This window comes from Lutra lutra, chromosome 4 (genome assembly GCF_902655055.1).
Source record: "Lutra lutra chromosome 4, mLutLut1.2, whole genome shotgun sequence".
Classification (NCBI taxonomy): Eukaryota; Metazoa; Chordata; class Mammalia; order Carnivora; family Mustelidae; genus Lutra; species Lutra lutra.
The window spans coordinates 142,819,782-142,836,831 of record NC_062281.1 but is presented as its reverse complement, the minus strand read 5'-3'; the positions used below and the strand labels follow the sequence as shown (position 1 = coordinate 142,836,831).

Here is a 17,050-nt window from a genome sequence, read left to right as displayed (position 1 = left end):
GTGATCTCCAGCAAATTATTTAAACCCTTTGAACTTGGGTTTAATCCATAGAATCAAATGAACAACTGCCCCACAGAGTGACTATAGCAATGAAACAAAACACTGAATATATACCAAACACGGAATACGTGGCCTGGCACATTGTAAGTGCTCCGCATTTGTGAGGAAAAAAATGTGTAATTTTTCTTAGCTTTACTGCCTGAGTCAAGGAGAAAAGATTCTGGGATCTCATTTTTCCACCTGTTCTTTCTCATATCCCCCTTCTCTCCCCTCTCCTTCCTTCCCAAAAGAACACATTTAAAGCTCAAATGCCAGGCTGTCTGCAGGTGCGGTCTTTAAGACTGATAACATTTGGAGGCCAGATGTTAACTGATGTAAACACTATTAAGTGCTCAGTAGACCGGAGGCTGAGGCAATGATTTCCAATTTTATGATTATTATTTGAATTTATAGCAAACCAGTCTGCCACTCCTCCCAGCCCCCTACCTCCACCAAAAAGATATGTAACCTATTCATTCTTGAGAGAATATAAATTGTTCTTTAAAATACGAAGTTCTTGGGGTACCTGGGTGGCTCAGTGGGTTGGGCCTCTGCCTTTGGCTCGGGTCATGATCTCGGGGTCCTGGGATCGAGCCCCACATTGGGCTCTCTGCTCAGCGGGGAGCCTGCTCCCCCCTCCACCCTCTGCCTGCCTCTCTGCCTGCTTGTTATCTCTCTCTGTCAAATAAATAAATAAAATCTTTTTTAAAAATTTGTAAAAATATGAAGTTCCTGAAATATTAGGTAATGGCATTGCACACACCTAGAACTGGGGATGCAACCTCCATGTAGACCTCAATACCTCCTTGCAGCTCTCTCTGAAAGGTCAATGGCTTGTGAAATTTGATCTGAAAACTAGTCTCATCTTCTGAAATGAGCCCAAGTAATCATCACCAAAAAATGCTATAGCAAGTCTTTAAATCAAACTGATATTTTAAATCTCAGTTTCCTTAGGATTAGTTTGGGAGCTGTCCCAATGACATGAAGTCAATAAATGAGCTCTTATCCTAAAAAAGAAATATATATTTTCAAATAGCAATAAAATAGATCTGCTAGGAATCACTGAGGTGATTGTTAGTGTTTAATACATGTATATACTCAGTTTAATCTAATGAACAGACATTAGTTCAGAACTGAGAGTATGTCCCAGCCCCAGTACTAGGCACTAGTCAATGCCCTGGTAAGTACAACAGATGAGCCTCATGGCACTTAGAGTTTTAGGAGAGATGAAGACAATTAAAAAATAATGAACTTACAAATAGATATAGCAAAACATTGAAACAGGTGCTATGAAGATAAAGGGTCCTCCACAAATAATGGATTGGGAAAAGAATTTTTTTTTAAGTAGCTAACTTAATCCAAGGCTTAAAGAATGAGAAGAAGGCAGCCATGCTAAGAGTAGAGGAGAGAACAAGCAGAGAAACCAGCATTTATTTATTAATTTAACAAATATTTATTTAGTACTTTCTGTGAGCCAGGGAGTGTTCAGAGCAAATAAAATATACTAGTGAACAAAACACACACATGCAAACTGCTGAGGTTGGAAAGGATTTGGCAAGTTCCTGGAACAGAAAGGAAGCCCCTGAGGCTGAGCAGAGAGGGGTGTGGTATAAATGAGGTTAGAGGGGTGGTGACAGGGACTGGATTATATAGAGATTTGTAAACCATGGTGAGGTTTTTGTCACACCACAAATGCTGTGACATGATTTGATTTTTATGTTGAGATACTGTTCTTGCTGCTAAATGGGTAAGAGTATGGAGGATGGGGGAAGTGGCAGCAGGGAGATTCATAGGGTGGCTATTCTAGTTCAAGTTAGATTTTAATGCACTGAAATTACGGTGGCTGCAAAAATGAAACGTATAATTTTGATGCGGGACAATTAGAACTTCTTGGCCAACTGAAGAAGAGGAAGGGAATTTGAGGAAGGGGGTCAATCATGGATGATTCAACTGAGCCACTGCAGCACCATTTACCACAGTGAGGGAGACTGGTTGAGTAAGTGGATGAAGGTGGGGGAGGTTTGGACTAAAGACTAAAATTAATTCAAGTTTTCTGGCCTAAGTAATAAACAATGAAATCAATCCGAACGTGAAATTCCTATCTCATGGGATTAAAGTGTTCCCCATCCCTGGAGCATATACCAACAAGCTAAGTGACCACCAATCATTAATATTTTAATTATGTATCAAGCAGAATTTCTAGAACTGATTTCCAGATGGTATCTGAAAACTTACAAAAGAAAGCAACAATTCCTGGAAGCCATCACCGGTTGAGTAAGAACTGGTTTTCCCAGATCAGGAGCATTTCTCTCGAAGGGAATTTTGCTTGCCTTCAGGCTACTGGAAGCTGACACAATATTTTAAAATGAATATTTTATTTAATTAATAAGTTTTCTTTTTGGCAGGGCTACAAACAATAAATGGGAATACTTATATCCTGTTAAGAGACCATTTGAATAACTTCTATGACGATCTTTTAGAAAAGATGGAAAATGTAGGCTGGAAACTATTGAGCTAGTAGGGAATTTGTATACCCACAGTACAGCTTAGAGCAGCAGCACCACAGAGTAGTAAGTTCTCTATCTTGGTTCTCCTCCCTCCCCCATGCTTTACAAAGTCCACACACAAAACACATTCCACTCAAAATTATTATCATCTGGGGGTCCCCTACCTTTCCTGAGAATCAATGAGCTACAGAAAGTGAACATTACTGTTAAGAGTCATCCTAACCCTTAGGAGGTTTAAGTAGATCAAAGTCTGAGAGTAGGTTTGAGAATTAGAACACATAAAGAAACATATACTTACCTTATAACATTCATATTTCTGAAAATCATTTTTTACCTGGAAATAGACTGACAGAGCACTTTGTAAACTCGTTAGAAATAATGTTCTTACAATTACAAGGTAGGATTGTTTGTATTTGGTCCTGTTTTCCTTGTGTATCAAATCATACAACATAGTGTGAAGTTATTAAAGGATCACATTAAAATAACCTCCTTAGCATTTGACGAGAAACGCTTTTTAAAAATGACAGTCATATTATCTCATTAGAAAAATGAAGTATTGGTATTACATTTTTGTTGATGCATTTCTTTCGTGAAATGTTTACAACCCAAGAAAGTATCTCAAACAACAAGTAAAAGAAAGAAGTTACAACATAAATTCTTCAGCAATATTGAAGCGTTCTACCAAAGGAACATTAAGAGGAACACTCTTGGTACTTCTATCTCTGATATCACCAACACCAAGGGATGAGAATGACTGCTACCAAGGAGGACCATTTGCCTTCTCCTTGGGCTCCGTACCCTATGGATGGTATTCCAGCCCTCTCCGTGGTGATATTTGATAGCAAACCCCAGGTTCTTCTTTATGGAGCTAGCTTTTAGAGATCAGTTAGAGAAGAGGGCAGAAGATAGCTTGGTATCTCCACACCATTCACATCCCTTCTTGTTGGAGAAGTACATCTGTGCTATGACGGGTATCAAGGGGAACTGGTAAAAGTTCCTTGGTCTCAAATCATTCATTGCTTTCATTGGTATATCCATCAGACCCTTATTAAGTACCCATACTCTGACAGACATGGCCATTAGCAGTGAGGTAAAAATAATGTGAAAAAAGATGGTCTGTGTCCTTAAGGAACACAGCAGTTTGGGGGGCAGACTGGGACATTACCAATCATGCTGGACAAGTGCTGTGGTACATATACATAGATATCAGTACATGTATAGCTGTATGAGACAGTGGAGCAACTGATTCAGCCCAGAAAGGGAGCAGGGATGAGGAAAATTAAGTCGCTAGCTTAATAGATGGCATCAAGTTCACACACAAGTATCATCTCACCAAATTCTTTGGTTACAAAGGGAGCAGAAATGGAAACCAGAAAGAATCCAGGGACAGACTTTCCACTACCTCTATCAGATCTCAATCCAAGTACACCATCTGGGAAAGATTATTGGGCGGGGGTGGTGCCCTGGTGTAGAGTAGGAGACCACCTTTGGGGTTTATAGAGTGGGTCTGCTCATCACCCAAACTAAAGAAACTTTCTTCTCCATACCTGTCTCTCCCACACTGTTAGGTTTTATTTTCCTCAAAGTAGTTATCACTATCTGATATTACTTTATTTGATCGATCGATTGTCCATCCCTCCCCACAAGGACCTTGTCTGTCTTTCACATTGCCGTGTTCTCAGGCCTGAAACAGTGCCTTATTTTACAGTGGGCACTTAATGAATGAGTTGAATGAATGATCATTCACAATATCAAATCACAGCAGGCCATACTTGAGAACCAGTCCTTCTTCCATCTCCAAAATGTCTGTCAGATGTCTAATCTCAGAGTTGCCTCAGAGATCTTCCACTCATTCTTTTCTTCATTTATTTCAGGGTGGGGGAAGACTAAGGTGTGGGAGTCAGGGAACGGGGAGTCTTCTGTTCCATTCCAGCTATTTCCTCACAGAGCGGGAACTAGAAGCCAGATCTTCAGAATCCCAGAGCTCTTTAGCATTACTCGGCTACCTCTGGTTAAACCTCTCTGTGAGGAAAGCAATTTTGGATTATTGCCAGGAATGTAATTTTCAAAGCCCCTAGGAAGAAAAGAAAACTGTGGGAAGCCGCTTCTAGAATTCAGATGAGCCCAACATCATCATTCTCCTTCTTCGTCTCTGGGAGGGAAGTTGCAGACTTTGGAACTGAATTCTTACGGCAGACCTGCAATGTTCGGCTGTAACTATGGCCAGAGGAGAGCTGCCTACCCGCCGCGAGGACATGGGCTCCACATCAAGCTGGCCATGATTTTGCACAGCTGAGTCCTTCAATAAAAATTAGGACTGGCAGCAGCCTGCCGCCATTAATTATATAAAGGTGGGTCACCCCTGTCCCTGTCTGTAGGGACCAGATAGCACACTGAGCTGATGACCAACCTAAGTATTTTTATCCAAAACCGTAAGCAAGCCTTTGAAGATGTTAGTCTCTGAATCCAATTGAGGGAAATACTTCCCCACAGAACTTTAAAGAAACATGGCATTTTCTCACAAATGTACCACCGCCATCCACGCACGCCCATTCTAGACGGAGACACAGAAGTTCTTGGAAGCGGGAACTCCCAGGAATCCGTCCCCAGGATACTGCGGGAAGGTGGGAAAGAATGGGGGAAGAGGATCCTATCACCTCCACCGAGGGACTTTTCAGAAGCCTTCACCTGACAGAGGTTTGAATCTAAATAGAAGAAGCTTTTTGCCAGATGAGAAATGTAAACTGCGAGAGCCTCTCATTCGTTTAACAAATACTGGGTCTAAGCCTTCTGGTGTGAGACTCAGATCTAGGCCCCAGGAATACAAAATAGATTAGGCTCAGTCCCTGCTTCAAGGTCCAAGTTTAGTGGAGTGAAAGATGAGTAAACAGAGGAGTACAGTCCAGCGTGGCAGACTCTGGGATCAAGAAGGGTCGGGGGACGTGGAGGAGAGCTCCCTGGGCCCAGACTGCACGGTGTCATTAAAGGAGATCACACTTCAGAATTTTTCAAATGAAGTGTCACATTTTGGAGACGCTGTTTTTTCCTCTTTGAAATGGGAGCTTCGAAGAGAATTAGCCTTCCTGAGTTGTAAAAATGGAGGCATGTAGGCGATACTCGAGTGAATAAATTTTTAGGAAAGAGAAGCAAAATTGAGACAGCAGGGCCCTCTCCCCAAACGGTGGTGAGCCACAATGCTGGCCTGTGAGTTTAAACCTCTTCTGGAGAGTTCACAATTTTTACGGTGCTGCTATCCATCAGAAGAAACCAGAGACTCACCTCGAGAAGGGCTGAGTTGAAACAGAATATCTCCTCTGATTCAGAAACGAATTATCCCTAGGAGGTTGCCTCATGTGTTTTTGTTGCAGAAATTGGGGTGCGTGCGGGTAATGGAGGGTCAGGAAACAGCCACCCTGGAAACAATTGCAGGCAATTCTGCAATCACCTGGGTTAGCTTGAATTCTTGGAAGTAGAGCTTCTCTTAGTTTAATAAAAGGTTTCATGTATACCTTGTGGTTCTGTTCTTTATCCCTGACTTTTCCTCCTAGGCTTATGAATAAGGCCTCAGTCACATTTCTCCCTCTGAGACTGGCACACAGCCCCACCTGCTCCGACGGGAGGCTGGGAGGTGCCTCAGGAAGAAGCGGTAGCTGTCTTCTGCCATCTGCTGGCTCTCTCTTCACGGCTGCCTTTGCATGGATTCTTAGAGAATGGAAACCGCAAGCAGAGAAAGTGCGGGGCAGAGAAGGTTCTTGCTTTTATTTAAAAAAGAAGGAGATTTGAAGAGGGCTAGCAAGGTGGCATACGAGGGCTTTTCTCGTGATGGGTTTTGTGTCAAGATGTCACCGTCTCAAATGGATATCTAAGGCAGTGATTTTTTGATGCAAGATCAATTTCATTCAGGGAGAACACAGCTGAGTGTTTTAGTTTACTTTCTTTGGTTTTATTCTGTTTCATTTTCCTTGTGTTCTTACACCATCACCTTATAAGGCTGATCAAATAAGTCACTGCCATATCTCTGTAGACTCATTCGAAAGAAACAGCAGCAACCCATGTTGGTGGGAACAGAGATGAAAGTAAGCAGACAGGAAGAAGGAAGGGAAAGGAAAAAATTCCACTGTAAATCACAGTATTCTTTAATCGGTGTGGCCGACATTTTTGTTGTTGTTGTTGTTGTTATTTACAAGGCTCTGACCCAGATGCCTGGGATGCAAAAGTGAGTCAATATCGGGTCCCTTCTTTCTGGGATATAAGAGTCCAGTAGGAATAAGCCAAATAGAGAATTAAGCAGAGAGGGGCACGTGCTGTGATTGGTATTGCAGTCAAGGAACCGAGGGGAGCCCGGAGGAGGAACATTTGTCTACATCAAATTCGGGCTGCACTGTCAGAGAAAGCTTCCTGGAGGAGGTGCCCCGAGCAGAAGTTTGAGGATAGTGACTTAGAGGAGACTGCCGAGAAGGGCATTCGCGCTTCCAGGAGCACCACTTCTTCCCCCTCGCACCACCCGCGACCACCACTGCCGTGAGAAACGAGACTCTAGATACAAAGCAGGAGAAAGTTTTTGAAATATTCAGTCTCATACAAGGAGCAACTGATTCAGCCCAGGGTGTTTGGCCAACGCAGGGAAAGTCAGGTGGAATCGTTGCGGCGGGGTGTGGGGGTCAGGGTGCGGAATCCTGGACAGGAGACAGCCATTCTGGGACTTTCTCTGAACCTAGAAAAAAGGCAGTACTGTTTCTGTCCACCTGGATATGGGCAAATCCTTCCAGAAAAGTACAGTGAGATATTGAGAAACTCAAAAGTGACATCCTCTCTTGGTCTATCTGAAACTTCTGAGTGACCTCTTCTAATTTTAACAGTAACTATAGGCTCAAAGATATCAACTACAGTGTTCTTTAAGATCCTAAGTGTGATGCCAACAGTAAGGAAAATGCTTAAGAAAGTATGGCATGCTGAAAAGAAATTTCAAAAAATAAATGAAAGTTTAAAAAAAAAACGAAAGTGCAATACAGCATCCGGGTGAACCATAAAATGCCAGGGCATGGAAAATGATAATTTCGGAAACCACAGTACGTGAAAATACTTGTACAAAAAATATCATAATCCAAGCCTAGAGGGAAAATATCCAGAAGGAAACAACATACTAAACTAATAAAAGTGGTATTTTTTCCCTGTTGTCTGTGTTTTATATAATATAGAAAACCATTATAATGAATTTTTAATACAAAAACGCCTAAAGGTGAAATGTGTGTCCTGATTAAGGCAGGCACAAAAAACTCACCCTACAGAATTCATCCTAAATGAATTATCTCTATTTATGTGTTTGTTTCTGATATTTCAGATTCCATTTTCTCCCTAATTGTGTTTCAGTTTGTGTGGTCTATTCATTTTGCTTGTTAAGTCTGTCCTCAGTCTTCCCCTTGCCCACGCCCCTCCTCCCACCCTGGATCTGCGGGATGTATTGTGATGTCTGCCCGCTAATTTTGCTGTGACTGGGGCTGGTGTCTGGTTGGTGATTCATGTTTGTTCCTAAGTTGTACATCTGTGTTGGTTGCTTTGAAACAGTGCCCTAGGGAATATGAAAGGCTGTTTGTCTCACTGAGATGGCTTCTTTGCACCCGAATTCTTCACTGGCTTCTTCTGAATTCCAGCAAGCTCTTTAGGGGTTTAGAGTTTAGGCACGGCAAAGAATAAAGAAAAACAAAACAAAACAAAACAAAACAAAAACAAAAACAAAAACAAAGGAGAACAGCAGGGAGAGAGTTTTGGTGTCTGGGTCTAGTCCCTGCTTACCCGGTAGGACAAGCTTCTTATATACAAACCCTGGGGACAGAATGCTTTAGGACATCCACTTTAAGGGGAATGCCTTGTAGATTTAAACTTTCTGCCCACTAGGAATGACTCTAGAAGAACATGGGGCAGAGTGAGGCCTGGTGGAAACTCTCAGTGGAAAAAGTTCTGAGACTTTGGTCGGCATATACACTTGGTGCCTGCTAATGTTTTAGCACAGGAACACACATTCATAATGTTTAATGACCGCTACTGCATGGGCAGAGACCAGTTAAATGAATTCAGGCCATACGACTAAAGCTAGAGGCCCCTGCTGTTCCAGACACGAACCCTTTAGGCATCACGGGGGAGACCAGCAAATTCTGGAGGGCCTGGGGCAACGGCTGGCTGCTAAGGGTTACAAAAGTATTTCGGCGTCATAATATCCATCAAGGCCGAACAGATCCATCCCAAATGAATAACTTGAGTGCACATGAAACTTCAAAGCTCATGCCCACTCTTAAGCTTTATGTAGGGCCATGTTCACCTTTTAAGAAATTTCCTCTTTGTCCTCAAGAAGAGTTCAGAGCCAGCATCAGGACCTACCAGTTCTACAGGATCTGGGTGGCACAAAGGAGCCCTTATTCACAAAGGAGCTCTTTATTTCGCTCAACAACTAGTGGAGATCTCCCCCCAAGGAAAGTTTGCAAGTCAGCTTTCGTGATATTTTCACTCGCCGCAATGTAGTTGGCTTACAGCATAGCTCTACCTCCAGGCAAGCAGAGAAACAGGCTGGTGCGTGCGAGTGATTGCCCACCTGCCTGCTCGCCTGCCGTCTTTGAAAGGCAGCGCCATCCCAGACCATCAGCCTGCTGTGAAAATCCATGCACGGGGGGCCTTGAAAGTCCAAATACGTATTGGATTGTTGTGGCTCTTCCCTGTCCTTTTAACCAGAGAGTCTCACCCGCTGCTTCTTATCAGACACCTGGTGTTTGTAGGTTGGCTAAAAAGCAGCTTCTCAGAATGGTCTCCAGGGAAGCATTATAACCCTACATTCTGTTATTTCTTATTTCCTGTTTCAAAGAAGCCTACAGCTTCAGGGTAATCTGCTGCTTCTCCTGTCTTCATTCAAGATAATGGTCAAGGTTGCTCATAGTCTTACTGATTCTCTACGCTACCAAACACAAATTGCTTTTGAACTCAGAGAAAAATTGCGCTCGGCTAGCCAGCAAGCCATTTGGATATGCTGTGATTAGAGAAGTCTGGGGTTGTAGAGCAATGAGTTGGAAGACTTGGGTCTTCTAGTACTCACCCGACAAGGGACGCGCATGTAACCTTGAACAAGTGATCTAAAATCTCTCTAATCTTCTTCAAATGTAGAGTGTGGTCATACTGTACAATTCACAGTGTTGTTATGAGGGGTAAGTAGAATCATAGATCAGAAAGCAATTTGTAAACTAGGAAAATACAAGCAAAATTTACCCCCAAAAGAGCAGGTTGTAAAAACTACTGAAAGAAAAGACCGTGAGTGTAGAAATGAATGATGGCAGCTGGAGGAGTATGAGGGAAGCCCACTCTTGTGGTCTAGCTTGGAGGAGAGAACATTCCCAAGTTCATACCTTCTTCAGGACCTCTCTGCAGAGCTGTAGCTGGAAACCACTGAATGGTTTAGAGAAATGGTAGGCAAGAGGGTTCCTGGCAGTTTAAAGCAAAGGTGCACGGGAGGAAAATGCACAGGGGATGATGGAGAGCATGGGAGGGACACAGCGCCTAAACGTGAAACCAGGATAGGGAGAGAAGACAAGAGATGCAATCTCCACTGCTCCCATCATTGTGTTCATTGATTGGAGTGTGTTCAACTAACCTGGGCTTGAAGGTGCCTTCCTAGGGTGAACAGACCGACTAGAAATCCTAATGGCTCCCCTGTGCTAGAGCCAGTAGCTATACCCTCCTCCAGAGATAAAGCTCTCTATACCTGGAGGGTAATTTGACATTATCAGATTAATTAAGTCATTTTCTGTGGTTAAACTTGCATATGAATATCAAGTCTCCAACCTGGGCCTCGCATCTAATCAGCCAGTCTATGTTTTCAGGATAGCACTTTGTTCCTGAAACATTAAGAAATATGCATATTGTATCTTTAATGAGATCATGATGTTTATTTATGGCAGGAAGAACCCTCCCAGCTACCAAGACTCATTTAAGTGATAGCTCAGCGTCTGACACCTAGAGCTGTGTTGGATGCTGTCTCCGAAGTTGCTTATTAGCACCAAATGATTTTAAGTTTGGCTCTTATTCTGAATAAGTCCAAGTTGCTCCTGCCCCTGAAAGGCCATGGGGCTTTGCTTCAGGGTTCAAATCCTGCCTCCACCGTTCACTAATGACTGGACTTCTGTGGGACCATTTCCTTGGTACAAAATGTGAATAATAATGACTACAACTCACAGCTGTCTGGAAGGTTACAATGTTGCATCGAGTGTGAAAGTTTTATGTAAGATGCCTGGCACACGTTGGTTCTCCAGGTATGTGTGTCAGACGTCCTCCTCCATGGTTATGTGACGAGCATTTTTTTGCTTTCTCTTAAGCTTTGATGTGGAAAATGGCCCTTCCCCAGGTCGGAGCCCACTGGACCCCCAGGCCAGCTCTTCCTCTGGGTTGGTGCTCCATGCCACCTTTCCCGGGCACAGCCAGCGCAGAGAGTCGTTTCTCTACAGATCAGACAGCGACTATGACTTGTCACCAAAGGCGATGTCAAGAAACTCTTCACTTCCAAGTGAGCAGTAAGTATGAGCCCTGGGTGGCCTCCCGTCTCATGCTTACCTCATCTTTAACCCGTCCCAGCGGCAGCAACAGCTGTTCCCCTCTCACCCGTGGGAAGGCAGGAGGAGACAAATTAACATGAGCAGAGAGGACAGTGATGATCCTTCAAGAAATTAGTGCTCGACAGCATGGGAAATATGTAGCTGGGGTCCCCAAGGGCATACAAGTCTCAGGCACACTGTGCACTTTTTCATCTGTTACCAATATACATTTTTTAAATTGTCATTCAGCTTCATTTCCTGACCTGTTGAATCATTTATGGGTTGAGAACCTTAACACCTTTTGCAAATCCTACTTGAATTTTCCACAGCATGTGCAGTTTGCATGAGGCTATGGTGAGAAAGAAAAACAGTAGCTGGGGACAGGCCCCCTTTTTCAGGGGTCTTTGCTTGGTGAGACACATTATACATTTAATAAGCTGTCATCCAACCACGTGTCTGTGTCCCTTCTCTGGAACCTTACTTAACTCAATGCCCACTTGTTGCCAGCTCCTTGGTGAGACACAACACACTCCATGCCCTGTGAAACACAGCTGATGGTTTTGTTTTGCTGCTATTAATTATAGATCTCTCATTTTTAAAAGAACAATGATGGGGTTGTATTACTCATTTATTAAATTTCTGAAATCAAATAAAGTTGGATCCTGGAATGCATGCCTTAAAAGGTTTCTGGGCAGACGTACAATTGTTTTTAACATTGTATGTTATAAAAATATTGGTAGCTCCCTAAAGTCTCCGGCCTGGAAATTTCCACTGGGCTCCCTTGTGCTGTTGGAAAAGAAGCTAAATAGGGTCACCCTCTTATGAAAGGGGCAGGGGACATTTTAAAGCTACCAGTGAGAAAGGTTCCCCAGGGCATTTCTACCAACAAATTCTAACAGATGCAGCCCTGGCCTAAAATACCTCAATCATCGGGTGGGCTAAAATTCATGTGTTCTTCCTTCATTTGGCAAATACTTCCTGAATCTCTCCTATGTGCCACACAGCGTGCTAGACTCTGGGGATGAAAGACTAACAAAACAGTGGAAAGATCGCAGATGAGTTAAAAACAGATATTCTCAGAAAGTTTGCATGCTCTCGGGGACGTTACAGTTAATAAGAAAAATAAGAGGAACACCCGCATAACTCTACTACAGAGTGGAAGGAAACACTAAATGAGAGCTTACTCCAGGGCCAGTGGCCCTGAAATGTGTGTTATTTCTTTTCATCTTCACAACAGTCCTGTCAGGTGGGTCCCACCATTATCTCCACTATACAGGTCATGAAAGAGAGCCTCTGAGAGACTGACAAAACTGCCCCCATCCCATGACTCTGTGCCATATGCTGTATCCCTTGATGTAGCTGAGTGAACCTTTTCGATTCGATTTGCCTGTGTTCTTCAAACCGTGAAGTAGAATCTCTACCAGCCGGTAGAAAACAGATGAGTTCAGAGTCAAAGTACCTGAGGTGGGAGGAGAAGTAACCACTTTGCTGCAGATCCTGGAGAACCAAGGATGTTTCTGACCAAGGTTGGCATGGGGTCTTGGCTGAGTCTACCTGGAATTTCCTCTTTTGCCCAGAAGCACCTCTTTAGATGTCGTAGGTGGAGAGCATGAAGGTGGGATGAGCTGACAATCATTAGAGCTCCGTTCACATAGCATCTGACAGGTCAAAGACTGGCTTTGGAAGGCAGCTCACAGTTCCCCTGGACTCTTGCCAAACAGCATAATGAGTCTCGGGGGCATTCTGAGGCTTTCCAGAAGGTTCCAACTGAATTTCAGATTAAACTCTGATGATTTTTTTTAAGAACCAAAGGTTATGAAAAATTTTCAACCTGAAGAGACCTTAGAGATGACAGTCCAACTTATTCTATAGCTCTAAAAAGAGAGATCTAATTCTGAATGACTCTGCAGGTAGGATCCCTAACAGTCACCGTTTATCCTCTTTTCAGTTTAACCAACCAGCAAAAATTTCCCTCTAACTTAGAACCTACATAGTGTTGCCAACTTTAAATTTAGGCAAGTAAGGATTGTATGTGTAAGTTATCTAGTATCATTCTCAATGTCTTTTTTTTTTTTTTAAGAAAAAGGCTTCTTAGAATTAAAAGAAAAAAATGTAGAAAGGACACACTTTCATATTAAAGGACAGCCCTTCCCAAAAAAACACAGTGGGCAACGTAAAATCACCCTATTAAAGATACTGATCATAGAATCTATTAAAATCTTTGAGGGAATAAAAATGGCATGATTTTTTTATTTTGCAAATGTTTCAGCATTACGTAAAACTTTTACATATTTGTCAGTTTAGAAATTTATATTTCTCAATACAAGAAGAGGAGTTTGAATAATATCCAGATTTTTCCGGTATTTCATTTTATTGGGACCATGTTGGAAAGTCCAGTTTGAACTGGACAAGTAGCTTGAACTAAACTGAAGTAATGCTGTCTAAAATATTTCACCTGATTATTACTCTTCTGAGTGAATTGAAATGAATAGAAGAACAGCAACCCCCAAGCCTCTCCCTGCTTTTCCTGCCTTCTACCTATGGAGCCAAAGAAAAGAAGGACAATGATAGGTCAAGAGTCTTGACATGAAGGCCATTGGGTGGGGGCTACGAGATGCTCCCTGCTCAGGAGTTCCTCATGTTCAACACGGTGCCATCATGGATTTATGCAGGAAAGCTTGCCTAATTCCTTTGTCTGTAGTAAACCCCAGTGGTAGGGACAACACTGGCTTTTCCACATTTCTCATCTGAACACATTCAGAAGAGTAAGAGGAAACATAGGCAGGGAGAATGAGTGAGAAGATATTAGGAGTAAAAATGTGAATAGAAAATTGGCTTTAATTTTTAACGACAAAAGAGAGTTTGAAATAAGGCTTTCTAGTAATGAAAACAAGATCATCATTGGGTCCCCTGAGGAAATTTCGGATGCTTTCCTAGATGTGGCAATACTCTGCTGATTTCTTTTTTGTTCCCGTGTTGTAGTCATCTCTAACGTAATGCCTTTGTACACCGAGGTACAGATTTCCCAATGGGAACATAAAGTACTGGAAACTGGTGAGACCAGTTACGTTACTCAAAACTGTGGCAGGAACCTCCCTGAACAGGATGGAGTTTTGACAATCCATCTGCAAATCCACGGGGAAGGAAGAGCCGTATTTCCTTCATTTGGTCACCCCATTTGCAAAGCCTTGTATAGGCAGAGAGCTTTTTAAAGCCACCATTTGTGTGAGAACTAAGTGGTCTCCAGAGAGAGCACTCAAGGGAGATAAGACCTAAGGATGAAGAAGAAAAGCATTAATAACTGCTCATTTAAATTTAAGACCAGTTTATTAATGGGGTACCAAAAAAGTACAATGTGGTGTTTAAGACTTGGTTAGACCTACAGCCATCACACTTAAGAACGCCATGACATTGGCATTGAATGTCTTTTACAGTGTCTAAATTATCTGTAAATAAAAGTGCACATAAAATAAAAGTGCATTTCCTCTGTGCTAGGTACTATTTAAAGTACTTTACATCGGTTAACTCATTTAATTCCCATAATGTTACTTTAGTTGGTACTATAATTTTCATGTCTTAAAAACAAAGACATTGATGCTAACAGAAGTTAACTAACTTGCCTAATAAATGGGTAACCAAGGCTTCGATCCAGGGAGTGTGGGTGATTAAATCGTATGGATATTTAGTATAAATACAGACTCAAAATGGAGATGAAAAATAAAAATAATGATACTAATCTCTGTTCTACCTAACTTTGCAGCTGTTATGAGGATCATAGTCATTCTTTCTTTTAACAAAGACTTTCAAATTTAAATTTAAGGACTTGCTAACAAACAAGACATTTCCTGTGTCTTCAGGGGAGCTAAAAGATTAGTCTCTATAGGCATTTTTTTTTTCTATAGGCAGTTTTGATATCTTTGAAGAAGGGCAATCACAGAAGGGTTTGTAGAGGACTTTGGAAGTTCTGGCCAGGCAAGTGAGTAGGCCACTTTGAGCAGTTAGAGCTAAGCTAGAAGAGTTAGCCAGGTGGAGGGTTATGCAGGCAGAAGGGCCGTGTGCTCACTACTTTCTAGTTGTCAGAAGCATTATGGGGAAGCTCAGTTCAGTGCAGCAGAGGCAGAGAACGTGAGTGGATGATGAAGTGGTGGGAGGCAAAGCTGGAGGAGTGAGCAGGAACCTCGTCAGGAAGCGCCTCTCCAAAGGAGTTGGTCTTTCTGCTGAAGGAAATCAGTGGGAAGCTACTAAAGATTTTTAAGCAGGAAAATACATAATCCGGTGAATGTTTCTGGAAGATAGTTTCTAATTACAGTGAAGAGTGGCTTATATGGTGGACAGGCCTTAAGACTGGTGCCCAAGAGCCAAGTGGAAGACTGCTTTGGTAATCCAAATAATAGAGGGTAGGGAACTATATTAGAGTAGATCCAGTGGGATTATTAAAAATTAATAAATATTTGCAAGTTAGCATAAGCAGGGTCCAGTGGCTGACTGTGGGGGGTGGGTTTCAGGCTTGACCAACAAAATAGCTGGTTGCGCCATGTTTTAGGGTCAAGAAAATTCTCTTATCCCATGAAATAATGAATGTGAAAATGCTTTGTAAACTATAAGGTACACTATTCATTCTCTTGACTGCAATAAGGGGCAGATATGACTCTCCCCAAAAAGTTCTCACCAGTGGGGAAGATAGACATGCAATTCTTTAATTATCATAATAACGATACCTACTACTAATAAGAATAACTATAACAAATGAGTAAATGCCTTTATGTGCCAAGCATTGTTGTAAGAGTTGTACATGTACGATAACTCATTTAATTCTTACAACACCCCAGTTTACAGATAAAGAAATTGAGGCCTAGAGAGGTTGCCTAATGTCCCATAGCTAGTATTTGTGCAATAGGAACAAACCAATGTTCTCTGGACTCCAAAATCTCTACTCTTGTTTACAGGAGTGTATGTCTCTCTGTAAGACAGACTAAAACCAGTGTCTAAGGAAAATTCCGTGTGTAGGTATGACACAAGGAAAGACCAAATTAATGGAACCCAGGGGGTAGAGCTGAAGGAAGTAGCCTTTTTGCTTTCCAGAAAACCATTTTTCACTGTTCACTGCAGAACCCCCCTCTCACTTGAAGACCTATGAGTTATTGTAATGTGCTGGTTCTGTCACTAGATGTCGCACGTGCCCTGGTTCTGAACATCTGGCGTTGTCCTCTCTAGTGGTCTGGGAAATGAAGGACATCAGTTTTCACAATTAATCATAATTAATTTTGTTATTTCCATGCCATCTTACTCTAATCATTAATATATCAAATTATGATTAAAATTTTTTAAATAGTTTCATAAATAATCTGGCTGCACTCAGATAGGAATTTTGTTTTGTTTCTTTCCTCTACTTGGTATAAATTACCTGTAAATTTGTCAGATCCTTTCCTCTAGCAGCTACTACCTGATGTACAGCATGAGCTTTTGCCATTCAGATCCTTTAAGGGAACCAACGTTGGGGACCCACAAGTCCATCTCTTGCTTCTGAATATTCTGCTTTCCTACACTCTAGAATTTCCATGATGATTAAGTCATGCTGAGATGGTACCCTCTTAGTGTTTACTTCCCTTTAATCATTACTTTGTACCATTTTAGTAACTCCCCATTCATGCAACAGTTCATCAGCTTCAGCTGCTACAAATGCATCAGATTTGTTTATGTTTTGAGCTTCTATTGGCTATTTATACTTCCGAAATCCAGGAGCTTTAAATGACCTCTTAACTCTTAATTCCATCCCCAACTCACCACGATGCCTTATGAACAATGTGAACTTCATAGGCAAAATCTGAACAAATAGCAAGCTGTTCAACCATGTAAAGTCCATCTCAAGAAAATGGCTTGGGAAGGAGCAGCTCACCGTACAGTTCACACCTGCATTTATCACAACTGCTCCTC

The 17,050-nt window shown here is 42.1% G+C and overlaps 1 protein-coding gene across 2 annotated transcripts in view; it reads left to right on the top strand.

Moving 5' to 3' along the window:
- PDE4B (phosphodiesterase 4B) overlaps positions 1-17,050 on the top strand; it is a 449,115-nt gene that overhangs the window by 315,803 nt on the left and 116,262 nt on the right. For both annotated transcript variants that reach the window (XM_047725771.1, XM_047725773.1), the window contains one exon: positions 10,901-11,095. In XM_047725771.1, the coding sequence (XP_047581727.1) occupies positions 10,901-11,095 (195 nt within the window). The remainder of the gene's footprint in view (positions 1-10,900; positions 11,096-17,050) is intronic.